Source organism: Sinocyclocheilus rhinocerous, unplaced genomic scaffold (genome assembly GCF_001515625.1).
Source record: "Sinocyclocheilus rhinocerous isolate Xijiao unplaced genomic scaffold, SAMN03320098_v1.1 scaffold499, whole genome shotgun sequence".
NCBI classification, from domain to species: Eukaryota; Metazoa; Chordata; class Actinopteri; order Cypriniformes; family Cyprinidae; genus Sinocyclocheilus; species Sinocyclocheilus rhinocerous.
The window spans coordinates 1,756,789-1,777,235 of NW_015637156.1; the positions used below are offsets into that span (position 1 = coordinate 1,756,789).

The 20,447-nt window shown below is 33.3% G+C and overlaps 4 gene segments (V, D, J or C); 2 read left to right on the forward strand and 2 right to left on the reverse strand.

Annotated features, from left to right (window-relative positions):
- The window catches only part of LOC107748733 (Ig kappa-b4 chain C region-like), a 20,445-nt gene extending 13,387 nt beyond the window's left edge, over window positions 1–7,058 (forward strand). The window contains exons 4-5 of the C gene segment in view: window positions 6,300–6,309; window positions 7,019–7,058.
- On the forward strand, window positions 3,642–7,170 carry LOC107748707 (Ig kappa-b4 chain C region-like). The segment is given in 3 exon segments: window positions 3,642–3,749; window positions 5,029–5,367; window positions 7,022–7,170. Coding segments are annotated over 3 exon segments (462 nt in total).
- Window positions 7,171–7,388: 218 nt separating this feature from the next.
- LOC107748706 (Ig kappa chain V-I region CAR-like) lies at window positions 7,389–9,298 on the reverse strand. The segment is given in 3 exon segments: window positions 7,389–8,092; window positions 8,765–8,827; window positions 9,061–9,298. Coding segments are annotated over 2 exon segments (534 nt in total).
- Window positions 9,299–11,549: 2,251 nt separating this feature from the next.
- LOC107748709 (Ig kappa chain V-I region Gal-like) lies at window positions 11,550–12,056 on the reverse strand. The segment is given in 2 exon segments: window positions 11,550–11,854; window positions 12,015–12,056. Coding segments are annotated over 2 exon segments (342 nt in total).
- Between the last annotated feature and the right edge of the window lie 8,391 nt (window positions 12,057–20,447).

Genomic DNA, 20,447 nt, shown 5'->3' on the forward strand with positions numbered 1-20,447 from the left:
CGGCAAAATAGCTAAAAGCGGATTCCCCTTGTTTTGTGTGAACCCTTGGTATTTCTAACTGACTTGATCCTAATGATCTGAGTGGTCTGTTAGGTTTATATTCAGTGAACATATCTGCTATGTATTTAGGTCCTAGGCCATTGAGTGATTTATAAACGAGTAAAAGTACTTTAAAATCAATCCTAAATATAACTGGAAGCCAGTGTAAGGACGAGCACAGAACACTATTTAGAGTCCCATCCTCAGAGGGACAAGAGAGCAGTGGATTTATTGATTTATTTACTGTATATTGCTGTTGCCACACAGATCTAAAATAAACATGCAATTTATTCCCCAGCTGTTTACCTTCACAGACATAACCGACAGTTTTTGTAACTCATGTGTGTTTTTAACATAATCTTGTGTGTGAATGACAACTTAGTTTAGTACTCACATGCTGTGACAGCCGCTTTCTGTCCGTGTGCTTCGGATGTAAAATGAGCGTGTCTGATTTCGCTCCCTTGGTGACGTGGCAAAGGGATCTCATTATAATATTACCGCCCCTTAATCTGTAAGAGTTTCCACCCACGGCGCCATCATTTTGATTTCGCAAGCGACAACGGTATACCAGCTCTAATGCCATGGCTAAAGTTTAAGCAAAACATGCTAACTGTTCTGTCTTTGGCTGCACAAGGCAAGGCAAGGCAAGGCAAGAACACCAGAGACTTATATTACATATTGTAAAAAGGGGCATAATATGTCTCCTTTAATCCACGCATGCGTAACGCAAGAGTGACGGTACGCTAGCACCATCTGTTGGTCAAAGCCATGCAGGAACACCGCAAACATTGCTTTGTTCTGTAATCTAAAGTGTATAATGATATAATCTGTCATTAAATAACGATTTCAGATAAATGATCTGCATGTAGTCTTTTAATTTGTAGCATTTACCAAGTTACTCTGCCAGATAGTTATGGCTTCAAACATTGCTGACTAATATTTCAGTTAAGAAATCCAGGCATTTTATGAAGAAATGAAAAATGAACATCTATTCATTAAGTTTATATGTGTAATGGCTTTCATTTCTTCATAAAATGCGTGTGATTTTTGTTGGAATATATTCTTCTATATCCAAGAATGACAGCACGCTTGGCCATCTGTTGGTCAAAGCCATGCAGGAACACCGCAAACATTGCTTTGTTCTGTAATCTAAAGTGTATAATGATATAATCTGTCATTAAATAACGATTTCAGATAAATGATCTGCATGTAGTCTTTTAATTTGTAGCATTTACCAAGTTACTCTGCCAGATAGTTATGGCTTCAAACATTGCTGACTAATATTTCAGTTAAGAAATCCAGGCATTTTATGAAGAAATTAAAACCATTACACATATAAACTTATTTTATAGATGTTTATTTCGATGATTTATTCGTTTTATTAGCTGTCCCTGTCATGCATCACATGCATACAATGTTCATACAGTAAGCCATCTCATTTCAAAAGCACAAAGCATCGTTGTTCGTTACCACGGCAACCGCTTGGTCTTCAGCGTCCCGCTTCTTGCAGGACAAACGCTTAACGTGAAAAAAGCTTAACGTGGCTTGAAGTACAAAGACAGAGTGAACCACATCAGTACACAACTTAATGATCATGCATATTGTATAAACAGGCATTCAGGTGGACCCAAAATATGAATGCAACACAAAACAGCAACGCTTATTACGAGATGTTAAGTCATTATTTTGAGAAAGTTTCTCATTATTTCGAGAACATTTCTCGTTATTACGAGATGTTAAGTTATTATGAGAAAGTTTCTCATTATTTCGACAAAGTTTCTCATTATTATGAGAAAATAAGTCATTATTTTGAGAAAACAAGTAATTATTTTGAGAAAGTTTCTCGTTATTACGAGATGTTGTCATTATTACGAGAAAGTTTCTCATTATTTCGAGAAAGTTTCTCAATATTATGAGAAAATAAGTCATTATTTCGAGAAAGTTTCTCATTAATTCGAGAAAACATCTCGTAATAACGAGAAATTAAGTCATTATGAGAAAGTTTCTCATTATTTCGAGAAAGTTTCTCGTTATGTATGACATTTTTTCCTCTGAATATTATATTAACTCATAATTATGAGAAAGTTTCTCATTATTATGAGATACTAAGGCATAATTACGAGAACATTTCTCATTATTATGACATAGTAAGTCGTTATTATGAGAAAGTTTCGCAGTATGAGAAACAAATTATTTTTACAGAATTATATTTTTTTCTCAAAGTGGCGGGAACGGGCTTCCATACATATCAGTGTAACCTGCAAAAGGATTCAACATTCTTATCAACCTATAGCCTAATTGTCTTCTGAGTTGTGTTGTAACTTATGTCTAGGGTTAGGATATGTTTCTTTGACATATGCATTGTTCCAGGACCAAAAAATGATGTTGATACAGGAGCAGACGGTTATCCTGATGACTAATATCATTAATATCATGCTTATATTTTAACACTATATGTTTTTTGATGGCATGAGTTCACATGTTCATAAACAGCATAATTTGAGAATATTATTTGTTGTCTTCGAGTTGCATGTAATAATGCAGCCTGGTCTCATGTTTATAGTAGGTACGTTTTTATTAATTCTAAAACGTACAATTTAGACGTATTTCAACGTTTAAAACGTACAAATCGCTACGTATTTTTAGCTAAAAAACGTAAAAATATTTACGTATCTTTTATATCATTAAGATATTCGTATCAATGCATTTTTATAATGTTATCATTAAGCGATTTAGATTTTTAGACCCCTTAACCTACCTCCAAACCTAAACCTACCCATTTTACAGCGAATATGCTTTTTTATCATTTTATTAATACGCTATTTAGATTTTTAGACCCCTTAACCTACCCCCAAACCTTAACCTACAGTAATCCAAATAATGATGCGTTGCACCCGCAGTCCTCTCTGGCAGATTACAGTAGGTTTGTGTGATCCAGAGCAGAATTTATGTTGTTAATCGACTCCAGATGCAAGATTGCTGGCATCGTAGATCAGGAGTTTAGGAGCTTCTCCAGGTTTCTGCAGATACCAGCTCATGTCATCACCAACTCCGCTGGTCCCAGTGCAGCTGATAGAGACAGAATCTTCTGCTTTAACAGACAGAGACTCAGGAGACTGAACCTCTTCATGAGACACTGAGGGAGACAACAAAAACAAATATTACAATACTTCAAAATACAAAGACAAGTTTTCATCTGCTATAAAACAGTCAATCTAAATATAATAAAACTAAAAAGAAAGCACAAATTAAAATATTATAAAATAAATTCCAAACAATTAATTCCATAATGTAGAAAATATATTTTTGAACCTTGACAGAGCAGACAGAGTGTCCCCAGCATTAGAATAAGATAAATCATTGTTTCCTATGTATGTATGTAAGTGTTACACACTAATAATCATCAGTGGAGTTTTAAGCACAGTGTTCAGTTAATATGCAAAACACTTTCCAAAACACATTCAGATGCATCCTGGAATTTACCTCAAAAACTTTCAAAACACATTTTGCAGCATTTAATTAATTAACATTAATGCAATAAAAATGTTTGACCTATATAAGCAAAACTAACCTAAGATACAGTGTTTTATTGTGAGCGTTAGTGTTTATGTCAGTGTCAGTTTTAGTGCAGGAGGTTTTTGTACAGCCTCTAATTGAGTTTGTATCACTGGGGCGCTCGTTCGGTGGAGGCACCCGACTCTCAGTTGGAAGTTAGTAAATCTCTTTCTATTTCTATTATTTCTGTTTCGATTTATATTAATTAATTAGTTAGTAATAATAATAATAATAAGAAGAACAGACCAATAGAAGAAGAGTAACTAAAATTAAAAAATAGGCTATCCTCAGACATTTTTTTTGCCTTGTGTAACAGCATATAGGCCTACTTCTAAATGGGTTGAAATTAGTTAGTTTACCTTTTTATCTATTTGAGTGGTAAATAAAATATATGCATTTTATAGATTAGGTTTATGCACTTCACGTGAAATAGAAATATGTCTAACTACGGTTTCAGATGTCAGTTACTATATAAGTACTGTAAAATGGGGCAATAAACATGTAATTATGAACTGAAAATAAATTTCTTTCATTTTTTACATTTTTCATGAGGAGGAAAAAAAGGGACATTATTTAATGCATAGAGGAACAAAATAAAACACGATAGTGTGGGGATCCCCTCTGCCTATCAAACAGCCAAACATAAAAAGAGATTTTTCTAAGAGAATACACAAACAGTTCAGTTGCTAAGGGAACGAGGTTCCCTGTATGTATCCTATAGTATTGCCATAGTGCTGCATCGAATACACGTCAAGGTCTGAATATATTGTTCAGAATATAAACCTGAAAGGTAAATATAAATCCAATAAATTTAAGTCTCATATAGTCATACATCTTGATTTTTATGAACACTGAATATATGAATATGAATATTACTAATGTGTTTTTACAGGCTGTTGAACTTCAGATCTGCTTCACAACTTCGAATTCAACATTAAAATAAATAATGTGTTGTTTCAAAATTAAGCGTTTGCTCTACTTAAAATAATGAGTTTATTTTGGTTAAGCTGGGTATTTAATGCATCTCAAAAATCTTAAGTTGATATATCTAATTGCAGCATTATTTTACAGTGTTGATTAAGTTTTTTTAATTACTTTTTTCATTGAATGTCACATGAGACAAATATGTTTTCTTCTGGTGTAGTTTTCAAACTACAAGTAGCTATATCTAATACAGTAGGTTTTTAACAAATAATTGAGCAATAACATGAATATATGTTGACAGAAACCATATAATATAACATTATCTATAATGAACAAATTATAAAGTATGTGTGATGGCTGGTAAAACTTGTTTTTATGGGCTGCTGCACTTGAGATCTGCTTGATTAACTCTGAATCTCTTAAAGGGAAGTGAAAGACACTCAGAAAGACTGATAGAGCTGTTTTTCAGAAGAATGAAACATCACAGTTTCCATCTGTGTCTCTCTTTAGCTGCGGCTCGTCCCGCTCTCACAGTGCTGCCTCCCTCCAGAGACGAGCTGCAGCAGGGTAAGGCTACAGTGCTGTGTGTGGCCAGTAAGGGATTCCCCTCTGACTGGAAGCTGAGCTGGAAGGTGGACGGCAGCAGCAGGAGCTCTGGTGTCGATCTGAGTCCCAGTCAGCTGCAGAAGGATGGACTGTACAGCTGGAGCAGCAGCCTGAGCCTCACTGAGAGTGAGTGGAGCAGAGCAACAACCGTCAGCTGTGACGCCACGCACCCGTCCCACAATGCAGTCACCAAGAGCCTCAACACACAGCAGTGCGATGATGACCAGTGGAAAAACTCACACACACACACTGCTGTTAGTATGCTATTTCATGCTGTTAGTTTATTGCTTATATATTCTTATCTTTTGTAATTCTACAACTGCAATGCTCTGAAAGTTGTGTTGCTCATTTAATTCTTGCTGCCAAATAAAAGCATTTTGTTACAAATATGGTGTTGAATTTTGTGAACCTTTAAAAAAAAAAAATATATATATATAAAATAACGCTTTTATTGGTTTTTTATTTTTTTAGGTTGTGTGATATTGTGATGAGCAGCATGGATAAGTAGAGAATATTTAAATATTGAAAATATCAATTACAGTAAAAGAGATATTTATGATAAAATATTTTAGCTACATTTAATTAATGAAGTTCATAGTTACTGCATGAGTACATTCATTGTGTCGTCTGACTGAGGGAGGTTTTTGTACAATGCTGTTTCACTGTGTAAACACTGGACCAACATAAACCCCCATAGAGTAATAATCTCCTGCATCCTCAAGCTGGATTCCATGCAGGGGCGTACTGGGGCTAAAAAGAGGCCCAGGACTTTCTGGCACAGAGCGGCCCACCACACCCGGTCCGCAACACATCACACCATAAACCCACCAGCTCATTATGCACAGAGCAATTTTTAACACCACTTACAAACATAAAAATATAACACAATACAGAAATAAAATGCTATCTATTTTTTTTTTTTATTGAAATTCTTATTAAAGGGGTCATATGATGCTTTTTTAAAGATCATTATTTTGTGTATTTGGTGTAACAGAATATGTTGACATGCTTTAATGTTCTCTATCCGACACGACTTGAACGCACCATAAGAACCATTTTGATAACTCATTTGATCGATTCATTAAAAAGTGAGTTGTTCATTTGCGAATCAGGTAGCCTACCGCTGGTTCTTACTTCTTAGTCTAAACGTACGACATATTGTTAATATTGTTGTCACAGAAAAACGTTACGCTAAGCCATTGTCAACTATGTAGCCCTTAATACTGAGCTCAATGACGGTGAGAGTGACATATGTTCTTTGACTATGATTTTGTAGCCTATATGAATAGGCTTAAAATGGGTAAACTTGCACTCTTCCCATTTTCTTGCTAATTATAAATTATAATTATTATTATGAATACAACATATATAAATATCTGTTGTAATGACCAACAACTGTCGGTTAAACTCACCGTTCTCTGATTTAAAAACATTGTCCATATGTTGCTTATGCAAAACTCGAGCTCTTCACAGCTGAATGGACACACTGGTTAGTGTCAGTGTCAGTTTTAGTGCAGGAGGTTTTTGTTCAGCTGTTGATTGGGTTTGTATCACTGTGGTACACGTTCGGTGGAGGCACCCGACTCTCAGTTGGAAGTAAGTAAACCTCTTTCTTTTTTCAAAATGAAACACTAAATTAAAATAACAAGAGAGGATTTGTTTGTATTTTAAACACATTTTTAAAAAGAATACCCATGACTAATATAAGAATAAATTATTGAAAAGTTTTGTTCTGGTGTGACAATACCAAACACATGCACACTTTTCTTATTTCTTCTTCAGACCGATTTAAAACAGCCAATTTTTTTTATTATTGGGCATTTATCCATCAGAATGGTAAATTGTCTTTGACAAACAATGTTTTAATTTAGTTAATGTCTGTATGAGTATGCAGTCTTAGATTATAGGCATGCATAATCACTCATTTATATACAAACAACCACACATACACAGCCTTACTAATGGACAAACAAGACAGTGTACCAATTTACTCATTATGTTAATCTTTCTTTAAGCCTGCTTTAACACTTATGATCAATTTTTAATAAAAGCATGTTATTTTAAATAAAAGCAAATAAAAGCTCTTTGAATCATTAATTGTGTATTATTATTTTGTCCTTATTTAATATTATTTCTTTATTTTACCATAGTATTTAATTATTTTTTTATTTTCCTTTCATTAGTTTACATGCTTTTATCAGTCACATGAATGGAATTGAACATCAGCATCACAAGAAAATAAACAGCTTATAGATTTCATTTTAAATATAGCAGGGAAAACCTGTTGTGGTTGTTAACATACAAAATAAAACAAAATATGGATTCTGGCTTATTTCACACTGAACTGGAGTATTCATGTTGTTAGTTAAAGCATGAATTTAAGAAGTTGCTTTGGCCATGGTGAGTTTGCTTTCATCAAGGTTGGATGGATTTTATTGGATTGTAGTTCATGTGGAAACCTGATTGAGACATTCTGGTGTTTATTATTGATTCAGCAGCCTTCTGTGTATGTGTGTTTGTAAGTCAGTGAGGTAAATAATGATCTTCAACATCAACATCTGCAGAAGCTCAAAGCTGCAGTGCTGCTGTATCACCCAGTGAGGTGTGTATGATGATTTTACACTGTGTGAACACCCAGTCTGTGGTCCCAGAGACTCCCTTGTTATATTTACTCTGACAGTAATAAATCCTGAATCTTCAGGCTGGACTCCACTGATGGTCAGAGTAAAATCTGTGTCCCTTCCACTGCCACTAAATCTAGAAGAAACACCTGAAGCTCTGTCTGATGAGTAATAGATCAGGAGTTTAGGAGCTTCTCCAGGAATCTGATGGTACCAGTGCATGCAATCCTGAGAGGTATCTTTTTTAACACAGTATACTGCTGGTTTATGATTACACTGAATAGTGACAGTCTGATCAGGCTTCACTGTTTGATCTTCAGATTGAGTCACAATCTGCCCCACAGAACCTGAAGAGAGACACAGAAAACACTGTAAAATAATATAAAACTGATAAGCACATTTAAAATCTCACACTTACTAGTAATCTGCCAGGTTGATGACACAATGTTTCTAACTGTTGCACTAAAAGGACTAAGCATTCTTTCCCATTTAATGAATCATACATAATGACAATGAAGGACTTGACTTGAAGATCAAAACAGTTAAAGGTCAATGCTAATGTAATTTGTACTGCACATGCTCGGGTAAAATGACAAAAAAAAAAAAAAAAATTTTATAAGTTAATTAATGATATATTTGCAAGAAATTAAGTCTAAACTAAATCTTGATCTCAGCACCTGAGAATCTGTGGGTTGCTTATTTTCTAGTTTTCTGTAAATCAGCTGATGATATGAATTTCTATAGGCATTTACTTACTCCAGGTGCAGGTGGTGAGTGTCCAAATAATGATGGTTATCAAAGTTAGTTAAAGGTCAATGTTAATGTAATTTGTACTGCACATGCTCGGGTAAAATGACAAAAAAAAAAAAAAAAATTTATAAGTTAATTAATGCATATATTTGCAAGAAATTAAGTCTAAACTAAATCTTGATCTCAGCACCTGAGAATCTGTGGATTGCTTATTTTCTAGTTTTCTGTAAATCAGCTGATGATATGAATTTCTATAGGCATTTACTTACTCCAGGTGCAGGTGGTGAGTGTCCAAATAATGATGGTTATCAAAGTCATGTTTGCTTTAGGATCTGTTATCATGAAGGAGAGCGATCAGTCATAAAATCGTAAAGTCACAGATCTATAAAGACCTCCAGAGCACTGTAGCATGAAGTTTAATGCAAAGTGTCTTCACAATGTAAATGTTCTTTCTGAGAACAACAACCTCTCGTACTGTCAAGGAACAAATTTCAATTGTTAATCTAGCTGAGCAGGTATTTTTGATTTAATGATTCCTTAAAGACAGACCATTTTTGTCTCTTACCAGGACTGTAACATCAAGAAAGATTCAGCATTCTTATCAACCTATAATTTCCCTATTATTTGTGCTGACGTTTATGACGAGAGTTTCTTTAGCACACACAATGAATGTTCCAGAACTAACAAATGATGTTCATCCAGGAACAGATGTTGATCATGATGTCTGACTTCACATACCATTTAAATACTAACAATTCTACTAAATTAAATAAAAACTGTTACATGTTTGATCATTACTTTTATAATATATATTATGAAATAAAGCAGGGGTGCCCAATCCTGTTCCTGGAGATCTACCTTCCTTCAAAGTTAATTTCTAACCCTGATGAAACCAACCAATTAGGATCTGATGGAGCACTTGATAATTACAGACAGGTGTGTTTGATCAGGGTTGGAACTGAACTCTGCAGGTAGGTGAGCTCCAGGAACAGGATTGGGCACCCCTGAAATAAAGTATAATGTACATGTTGTGGTTGTGAGGAGCATGACATATTCAAATTTTAAAATTGAAAATATAATTAAAAAGAGAATTATGGCAGTGACTTTCCGTCCATATAAGCTGCGAATGCTCCGCATACCCAGGCCATTTGAGAGAATAAGTTCACGGGATAATTAATATAAACATGATTATAAGTTGATCCCTTGTCATTTGAAATGTAACTTAAAGCTTAAAGAGTTAGGAATAAGTACATAAAATGATTTATATGCCAAACGGGAGTAATTTTCTGTGAATCTATGTCAGTTGCGGTTGCTTCCGGGCGAGCGGATTCTCGCAGCTTTCTCGTCTCCACTCTGTTGCTATGACTCGTCATGATTATAGCGCGTTCTCATTGGTTTACTGGCCTGCGGCTGATTTCATGCGCGAGGTAAGCTGTCCGCAAAGCGCTCGCCCAAGCAGAAAAATGTGCTGTTGCTGTCAGATCTCGGTTGCCGAAAATCACATTATGTTTGATGCAAAACCAACTCGACTAAATCAAAAGAAAAAAACACTGTAACTGTATTTTTATGTTTTCTCAAGCAAAGCAAATTTTTAAAAGTCCACTGAAAACATATCTTCTTACATTTTTGGTTATAGACAAGGTATGTTGAAGATATAGGTTATTGTCAACGTTATTGCCTAAGCGGTAAAAGAAAAAAACACTGTAACTGTATTTTTATGTTTTCTCAAGCAAAGCAAATTTTTAAAAGTCCACTGAAAACATATCTTCTTACATTTTTGGTTATAGACAAGGTATGCATGTTGAAGATATAGCCTACGTTATTGTCAACATGCCTAATTGGTAAATAAAATTTTTTTTATAAAAACGTGGGCTATATACAATTTTAATAATAAAAAACATCAGGAAAAGAAAGAAACATGAATCCTCTGAACATTTTGAACATTAACATGTTATTGTTCCTTTTGTTTTGCGTATATGCTCGTGTCGTTAAAGTCCTTCTCTGATTTTATTGTTGTTTGCCATGTTGCAAAGTTACTTGGCAATATTTTAAAGATATTATTATTTTGGGTATTTTGCATGGTCTGTTATTGGAGTAGTGTCACCTGGGTGGGAGTTTTAACTCCTATTCACTAAAAATAAAAAATAAAATAAATTTTTAAAAAAAACTTTAGCGGATGCAGAGACATATAGACCGGGGGAATCCCTCATCTCCCTCTGAATATTACGTAGGCCTATCATAACGTAACTATGTGTAAACGTTATTTGGTGGTTTTTACTTGGAAATCCAGCTATATTTTTTCTAGCATTCGAATAACAATGGATAAACCTGAAACGACAGAAGAAGGATTGGAGATGAATTTAATTTACAAATAAGGTAGGAAATGTGCATACTTTTAAATCGACACCTACCACGGTGTTTCTTATTTGTCATCTGTGATCCCTCTTTGAGTGCGTCCTAAAAGCTGATGGGAGGGGTGGTGGTGGGGGGGGGTCTTAATTTGATCACTCAGCATACCCAGTTATAAAAGTCACCGCTCGCCACTGAATTATGGTATTTTTTCATTGTCTAATTTCATGTTCATACACAGAATAATGGGATGTGTTTTATACATGCTGCATTTAAACAGTTATTCCAGCCTATGAATCTTGAAAGTTGTAGAATCTTGACAACTGAGTCAAAGATAATTGGAGATAATTGACATAAGGCTAACTTTTCTTCATTTCTATTCTTTTCAGCTGAAATGATGACAATTAAAATTTCATGAACAGACTGAATAATTAAAATCTTACCCACTGTTGTTTAAAATGGTACAAATTATGGCACATAGCTTGAAATTTATACAGTTCTGTGTTATTGTCTTTAGGGTTAAAACAATTAAAAGGATAAATGTAAGAATATGTTTGGTTACAAACAGAGCCAGAATATGTTTATTCAAATTTAATTCATACTGAACTAACTATGTGAGTAAGATTAATTATGATATTGATATTGTGAACTCAGCATTCACGTATTTTCAATGTGTCAGACTGAAGGAGGTTTTTGTATGATGCTGTTTCACTGTGTGAACACTGGGCCTTCATAAACCCCCATACAGTAATAAACTCCTGCATCCTCAAGCTGGACTCCACGTATGTTCAGTGTGAAATCAGGTTCAGATCCACTTCCACTGAACCGATCTGGGACTCCAGATTCAAGTCGACTGGCTGTGTAGATCAGGAGTTTAGGAGCTTCTCCAGGTTTCTGCAGATACCAGCTCATGTCATTACCAACTCCGCTGGTCCCAGTGCAGCTGATAGAGACAGAATCTCCTGCTTTAACAGACAGAGATTCAGGAGACTGAACCTCTTCGTGAGACACTGAGAGAGACAACAAAAACAAAAACAGTCACATTTATGTCTGTGATAAAACCATTAAACCAAATACACTACAAAATAAAAAGCAAAGCACACATTCAAATTTTTAAATAAATTCCACAGTTTTTTTTTTTTGTCATAATGTAAAAATATATTTTTGTACCTTGAGCAAGTGTCCACAGCATCAGAATAAGAGAAATCATTGTTTCACGCATGTTGGTGTCACACACTAATAATCATCAGTGGAGTTTTAAGCACAGTCTTCAGTTAATATGCAAAACACTTTCAAAAACACATTCAGATGCATCCTGGAATTGACCTCAAAATCAATACAAATACATTTTGCAGCATTTTATTTATTAACAGTTTATTTCTATTTTTGACGTGAATGAATTAAAATGTATTATTAGTTTTAGTGTCAGTCTTAAGAGCAGTGTCAGTGTTATTTTGAGTGTTGATTTTTTAGTGCAGGAGGTTTTTGGTGGACTTTCGGTGGAGGCACCCGACTCTCAGTTGGAAGTAAGTAAATCTCTTTCCATTTTACAAAATATTTATATAAAAAAGAAAACCACAGAACAAGAGATGTGAGAACAAACTAGGATTTTAAAAAAATTACAGTGTGTAACATGACCACAGTCAATAATTTATCTAATTGGTAAATTATAATTTAATTGTGTTTCACATGGGAAATATACCTTACTCTTGTTTCAGATGTCAGTTACATTACTCTATAATTGGACACTAAACAAATATAAAAATCTAAATATATTGTTAAATATCAAATTATAAATCTAAATGTCTAAAGATTCGTTGTCTAACGAAAATGTTTTTTTTTCTTTTATACTTGGATATTTTAATAAAGAAACAAAACACAAAATCTTAATTTTCTGTGAAATATTTATTGAATAAAACACAAAATACTTTTCTTTTTAAATTCTGAGCATGCTATTACAAATCAGAATCTGAGAGCTAGATGTTTAAAATCAGATATATGTACATTTTAGTCTGATATAGTTATACATCTTGTTTTTTTTTTACACTAACCTAATGCATTAGCCAACTAACAATGAACAATACATTTCATATGTTAATCATTAAAATTTATGTTAGTTAATAAAAATAACAGTTCTTTGATAGTTCATGTTAGCTCAGATCCATTTAATAGTTTTTTTACAAAACTTTTTGAGTGTTGATTTTTTAGTGCAGGAGGTTTTTGGTGGACTTTCGGTGGAGGCACCCGACTCTCAGTTGGAAGTAAGTAAATCTCTTTCCATTTTACAAAATATTTATATAAAAAAGAAAACCACAGAACAAGAGATGTGAGAACAAACTAGGATTTTTAAAAAATTACAATGTGAAACATGACCACAGTCAATAATTTATCTAATTGGTAAATTATAATTTAATTGTGTTTCACATGGGAAATATACCTTACTCTTGTTTCAGATGTCAGTTACATTACTCTATAATTGGACACTAAACAAATATAAAAATCTAAATATATTGTTAAATATCAAATTATAAATCTAAATGTCTAAAGATTCGTTGTCTAACGAAAATGTTTTTTTTTCTTTTATACTTGGATATTTTAATAAAGAAACAAAACACAAAATCTTAATTTTCTGTGAAATATTTATTGAATAAAACACAAAATACTTTTCTTTTTAAATTCTGAGCATGCTATTACAAATCAGAATCTGAGAGCTAGATGTTTAAAACCAGATATATGTACATTTTAGTCTGATATAGTTATACATCTTGTTTTTTTTTTACACTAACCTTAGCCAACTAACAATGAACAATACATTTCATATGTTAATCATTAAAATTTATGTTAGTTAATAAAAATAACAGTTCTTTGATAGTTCATGTTAGCTCAGATCCATTAAATAGTTTTTTTACAAAACTTTTTTATTTAAGTATATGTTGCATTTAACATTAACTAAGATTAATAAATGCTTTCAACCAATGTTAGTTTGTGTTAACTATAGTTTTCTAAGGTTCAGGTGAACAAATGAAACCTTATTATTAACCTTTACCATATATTATAATGAATACTGATTATCTAAAATCTGAATATTATGAGTCAGTAAATGTGTTTTTATGGACTGTTACACTCAGATCTGCATGATTAACTTTGAATCTCTTAAAGGGAAGTGAAAGACACTCAGAAAGACTGATAGACCAGATATATGTACATTTTAGTCTGATATAGTTATACATCTTGTTTTTTTTTTACACTAACCTTAGCCAACTAACAATGAACAATACATTTCATATGTTAATCATTAAAATTTATGTTAGTTAATAAAAATAACAGTTCTTTGATAGTTCATGTTAGCTCAGATCCATTAAATAGTTTTTTTACAAAACTTTTTTATTTAAGTATATGTTGCATTTAACATTAACTAAGATTAATAAATGCTTTCAACCAATGTTAGTTTGTGTTAACTATAGTTTTCTAAGGTTCAGGTGAACAAATGAATGAAATACACACACATGCTGTTAGTATATTGCTCATATTTTCTTATCTTTTGTAATTCTACAACTGCAATGCTATAAATGTTTTGTTGAAATAAAAGCATTTTGTCTTAAATATGGTGCTGAATTATTACTAAAATATGAAATACTGTACCACTTCTTTTGGTTTTTAATTTTTTAGGACGTGTGATGTGATGAGCAGCCTAGAGAATATTTTTATATTGAAATATAAATTACAGCAAAAGAGATATTTATTTTAACATGACATCTTAACCATTATATTTTAATTTAATAAAATATTTAATTTTTTCATTAAATATTAGTTCAACATTTAAGTTATTTGAGAAATCACATTGATAATAATATGGCTTTACTGATAATTTTTAGCTTATTTTACTTAATTGCATTAAAATTGGGCTAATAGTCTGAAGTCTTTAAATGGGTGTCAGGATTTATGCACTTAAACAGGATGAAAGAAAAAATTAACTGTTCATCACAGAATCATAGACAGAAAGTGTAGATTGATTAAATATTTTGTTCATACTGAGAAATTAATTTCTCATTTAATATAAATTAGTACATAATTGCTGAGTACATTCACTGTGCCGTCAGACTGCAAGGTTTTTGTTCGATGCTGTTTCAATGTGTGAACACTGTATTAGAATAAGTCCCCTTACAGTAATATTCTCCTTCATCCTCAAGCTGGACTTGACGTATGTTTAGCATAAATTCATATCCAGAATAAGTTCCACTGAACCTGTCTGAAATTCCAGATGTAAGTTTACTTGTATAGTAAATCAGAAGTTTAGGAACTTTTCCAGGTTGTAGCAGATACCAGCAGTGTTGGGGTTACAAGAAACGCAAGTTACATAATCAAATTACTTTTTTTAAGTAACTAGTAAAGTAATGCATTACTTTTTAATTAATTAGGAAATATCTGAGTTACGTTTTCAAATAAGTAATGCCAGTTACTTTGTTTTCCCATGTATTGACTGACAGCTCTTCTGTCCCCATGTTGAGAGAAATCGGGAGTAAGTACAGAGGTGTTGTGTGCACTATGTGAACATGATGTTACTGTAATTCTAGACAAAATATAAACATGTATTTACTCATCTCACCTGCACAAAAACAGATTCAGTATTCCTCAAAATGAATAAAAACAGTCAAATGCAAACTCAGAATATTATACAAACCTGCAATAATTAAATATGTTAAATAAGACACATATCATTTATGCATTTAATCCCATTTTATTAACCAGTGTCTTTGCTACTAACCTTAGATGATCCAAATCAACCATACTAATAAGCAAAAATGACACATTTGTGTTTCATTTTTATTGCTGAATAGTGTTGAACTTTCTTCTCCTGCATCTTATTCTTCATGCAATTTGTTTGAGCTGCGCCCTCTACTGTACAGACATGAATTTACATTTCCTTCAGCCTGAGGTGTGTTCATTTCACTTTTGGTGGGCTTTTACATTTGTAATAGAATATTTTTTTTATATTAAAAACAAACTAGCAAGCCCTGCCCAGATTTAAAAGGTAACTCAAATGTAACGTAATGTGTTACTTTCCATAAAAAGTAACTAAGTAACATAATTAGTTACTTTTTTATATATTGACAGCATTTTAGAAAACCTTTTTTAGAAAATCTTTTCATATTGTAGATTTTTGTTTTGAGAAACATAGTCATGAAACAAATGATCACATTCCCTAATATTTCATTAATAATAACTATACTGGAGAAGCATTCAAATTTGCATCTACAAGAAGACAATATATGTAAATGTAATTAAATCTTTAATGAGATAATTTAATGAAAAAGTAACTAAGTAACATAATTAGTTACTTTTTGGGGGGGAGTAACGCAATATAGTAATGCATTGCTCTTAATAGTAACTTTCCCCAACACTGGATACCAGCTCATGTAATAATCAATTCCAGAAGATGCAGTGCAGCTGATAGAAGCAGAAGCTCCTGCTTTAATAGACAGAGACTCCCCATAGGAAAGAAATTATCAAAAGTGAGATCTCTTTAACATCTCAAATGTTTCTCCTAGACAGAAATGAGGTTACTTTAAGATCGAATGGAGGTTTTTGCCTGAGTATCCTGCTTCTCAAACTTGTCTCCTGAGACAAAAACTCTAACACTCTAACACGGGATCTCTCACATTTGTCTCTTTTAAATATTTAGAATAGACCTCAACAACATCATACACTGTGCTCAGATATGTCTCCTTAGCTAAAGACTGGTGGTCTCATATTTGTCTCCTACAATGTTTCAAACAAGTCAAGTCAAGTCACATTTATTTATATAGCGCTTTTAACAATACAGATTGTGTCAAAGCAGCTTTACAGTTAACCATGGTATTTGTAGAAAATCTGTTATTATTCAAATTGTCAATATGTCAAAAAAACATGTTTACTACACTTTTACTACAGTAAAACCATAGTTAATTGTCATAAGGGTTGGAGAACAATTACTCCGTGTCACCCCCTTTTGTTTAACAGAATTATACAACAGTGAGCGAGTCAAGTATAAAAGCCTTGTCTGTTTAGGGAGTAGCGCGCACAGACAGGCAGGAAGGCTCCAACTAACCTCAGCCTCAGATGTCACGCCCACGGACCTTTAGCTGAACGTCTGATGCATAAATATGTATAAACATATGGTCTGATGCATATGGCACACAAAATTAGAAACACTTCTCAACAACATCACACACTGTGCTCAGATTTTTCTCCTTAGCAAGAGACTCTGGATCTCGCACATTTGTCTCCTCATCCAGCGTCTCTAGCAAAGGAGAAAATCTGAGCACAGTGTGTGATGTTGTTGAGATCTCTTCTAAAGCTGTAAAAGAGACAAATGTGAGGGTGTTAGAGTTTTTGTCTCAGGAGACAAGTTTGAGAAGCAAGAGACTCAAGCAAAAGTTTCCATTCAATCTTAAAGTAACCTCATTTCTGTCTAGGATAAATAATTGAAATGTTAAAGAGATCTCATTTTAATTTTATTTTTCTTCCCTCTGGTTAGCTTCAATGTAATTTATCCACACCATTTCAATCAGACAATACATGCATTGTCATATTTGAAGTTGTTTTATGTAGACAGTGTTTTATTGCACAATGATTTAACAGAGAAAACCATAACCTATATTTGCATACATGCAAAAATGGGCTGTACAAGACAAAATGTTAATGCTAAACAAAGCAAAAAAAAAAAAACTGGTACACTGATAATTGTTAAAAAAAAGTATTGCTCTTATACTAAACATCTTGCACTTGTAAGTCCTTTCTAGTGTGTTTGGAAAATGTGGTGTATAAAAACCATAGTTAATTGTCATAAGGGTTGGAGAACAATTACTCCGTGTCACCCCCTTTTGTTTAACAGAATTATACAACAGTGAGCGAGTCAAGTATAAAAGCCTTGTCTGTTTAGGGAGTAGCGCGCACAGACAGGCAGGAAGGCTCCAACTAACCTCAGCCTCAGATGTCACGCCCACGGACCTTTAGCTGAACGTCTGATGCATAAATATGTATAAACATATGGTCTGATGCATATGGCACACAAAATTAGAAACACTTCAGGAATTTCGAAGTCGCCATCTGATTGGTCGAATTCTACTGGATTTCCAGGAGATGTTTGTGTCGCATTCTTTAACATTCCGCCTGGAAACAAAGATATCATGAAGCCAAACACCCTCATCGAAGAAGGAAGCCGTCGTGTTTACAACTGTGACGATGAGCATTTATCAGGATCAACTAAATGCTGGATTTATGTAAAATAATTAAATGAAATTTGGCCCCCAAACTCTGGAATAGCCTTCCTGACAACATTCGGGTTTAAGACACTCTCTCTCTGTTTAAATCTAGATTAAAGACACATCTCTTTAGCCAAGCATTCACATAATGTATCTCATAACCTTTTACTTGTTATATCTGATCAAATGCACATTATTATTTTGCTTGGGTTGAACACATAATTTTTGCTTGACCTGTTACATGCTCTGGATTTGTCGGTAAACTCAGTGATAATTGTTCTTGGATCTGTTTTTTTTCTTTTCTGAACAGGACATCAACCTTTCTCCTGTTGTTTTCTTTTTCCCATTTTTACCCTTGCAACAATCCTTTCTGTCTAGGATAAATAATTGAAATGTTAAAGAGATCTCATTTTAATTTTATTTTTCTTCCCTCTGGTTAGCTTCAATGTAATTTATCCACACCATTTCAATCAGACAATACATGCATTGTCATATTTGAAGTTGTTCAAACTTCACTGATTTAACAGAGTAAACCATAACCTATATTTACATACATGCAAAAATGGGCCGTATACAAGACAACATTTTAATGCTAAACAAAGAAGAAAAAAAAACAACAACAAAAACACTGGTACACTAGTGTTACATTTGTTAAAAAAGGGTATTGCTCTTATACTAAACATCTTGCACGTGTAAGTCCTTTCTAGTTTGTTTGGAAAATGTGGTGTATATACAATGCTGCACATTGAAGATAAATTTAAACTAGTAATATTTAAATGATAGTTTTAGCATTTACAATATTAGTAAAAGTTTAACTTTTCTCCTAAAATAAAACTGAAGACATCTTATGACAAAGCTTATATCTCAGTGAGACATATAAGACAATCACTCCTTAGTATCCTGAGTGTAGAGTTGCCTCTGTCAGAGTCATAGCCTTGTGGGCAGCACATCGATGTGAAGGCACAACTGCACTTCAGACAGCATGACTTTGAATCCCAGCTGAAGGTACTTCCTGCTCTTGTTTCCTTCTCACCTGTCCAATTGTTTCCTGTCTCTACTCCTACTGTCCTGACCATTAAAGGCGTACTTGTTATATCTGATCAAATGCACATTATTATTTTGCTTGGGTTGAACACATAATTTTTGCTTGACCTGTTACATGCTCTGGATTTGTCGGTAAACTCAGTGATAATTGTTCTTGGATCTGTTTTTTTTCTTTTCTGAACAGGACATCAACCTTTCTCCTGTTGTTTTCTTTTTCCCATTTTTACCCTTGCAACAATCCTTTCTCTGACTTTTTTTTTTTTTTTTGGCAATTTGAACTGAATTACATTTCACAACAATTTGAACTGAACTGCATTACACGACTGAACAGAACTGAATTCAACTGCCATACACATTTTTATTGTATTTTGTTTTCTTTTCTTTTAATGTCAGTGTCATGATGTAACATATGATTGCTTTACTTTGCCTGTTTGAATTTGATTGAATCAATTTTGGAGTCTTGATAGAGATTGCAGCAAGACAATAAAGAGATATTCTATGTTTCTTCCACCACATTCTCAGGTTTGACTCTTTTTTCTCAAATATTTAAGTTTGGTCTCGTTCTGTATCGCGTATCTTTTCAGTGTCTGCGCTTGCTTGGCCATTTGTTGGGGAGAAAATAAGGAAGGTGTGTTCAAGCGCCAGCAGAAAACAGTGTAAAGAAATAGTCGTTGAGAGAAGCAGTCTTTATCAGCGGAAGTTAAAAGCAGCCCGTAAGTGTATTTACTTGTCTCATTAGTGTTTAGTGCAGTTGTCGTTGCTAGGAAACGCTTGTTTTGTTTACTGTGTGGAGACGTGCTGATAATAGGAAAGAAGAGATTACTTTTATTACTTACCTTTTATCATTTGTGTGATTATCCTTCAATTGATTCATTGTTCTGTGTTTTGTTTGTCTAATAGTAAAGTGCCGGTTTTTGTTTCTTAAATCTGGTCTCCAGTCTAATTTTATGTTTATTTCTCCCACTCCTTGAGAAGCTAGAGCTGGTCCAGTAGCTTAAGTGTTGCGTTGGAGTACGCAGGTGCTACACTGACTAAATAAACTAAGAATAAATTAAATTAAAATATATTAAAATAGAAAACAGATCTTTTTAAATCTAATTTTACCACTTTTTGCCACATTAAAAAAAATAAATAAATATGATTTAAATGTGATATGAATGATATATAACACTATATTTTAAAATAGAATTTAAAAGATAATTTTCATGTTTTTTGATGGCATGAGTTCACATATTCATAAACAGTGTAATGTGATAATATGATCTGTTGTCTTCATGTTGCACATAGTAAAACTCAGGTCAGCATTTGCTGCTGC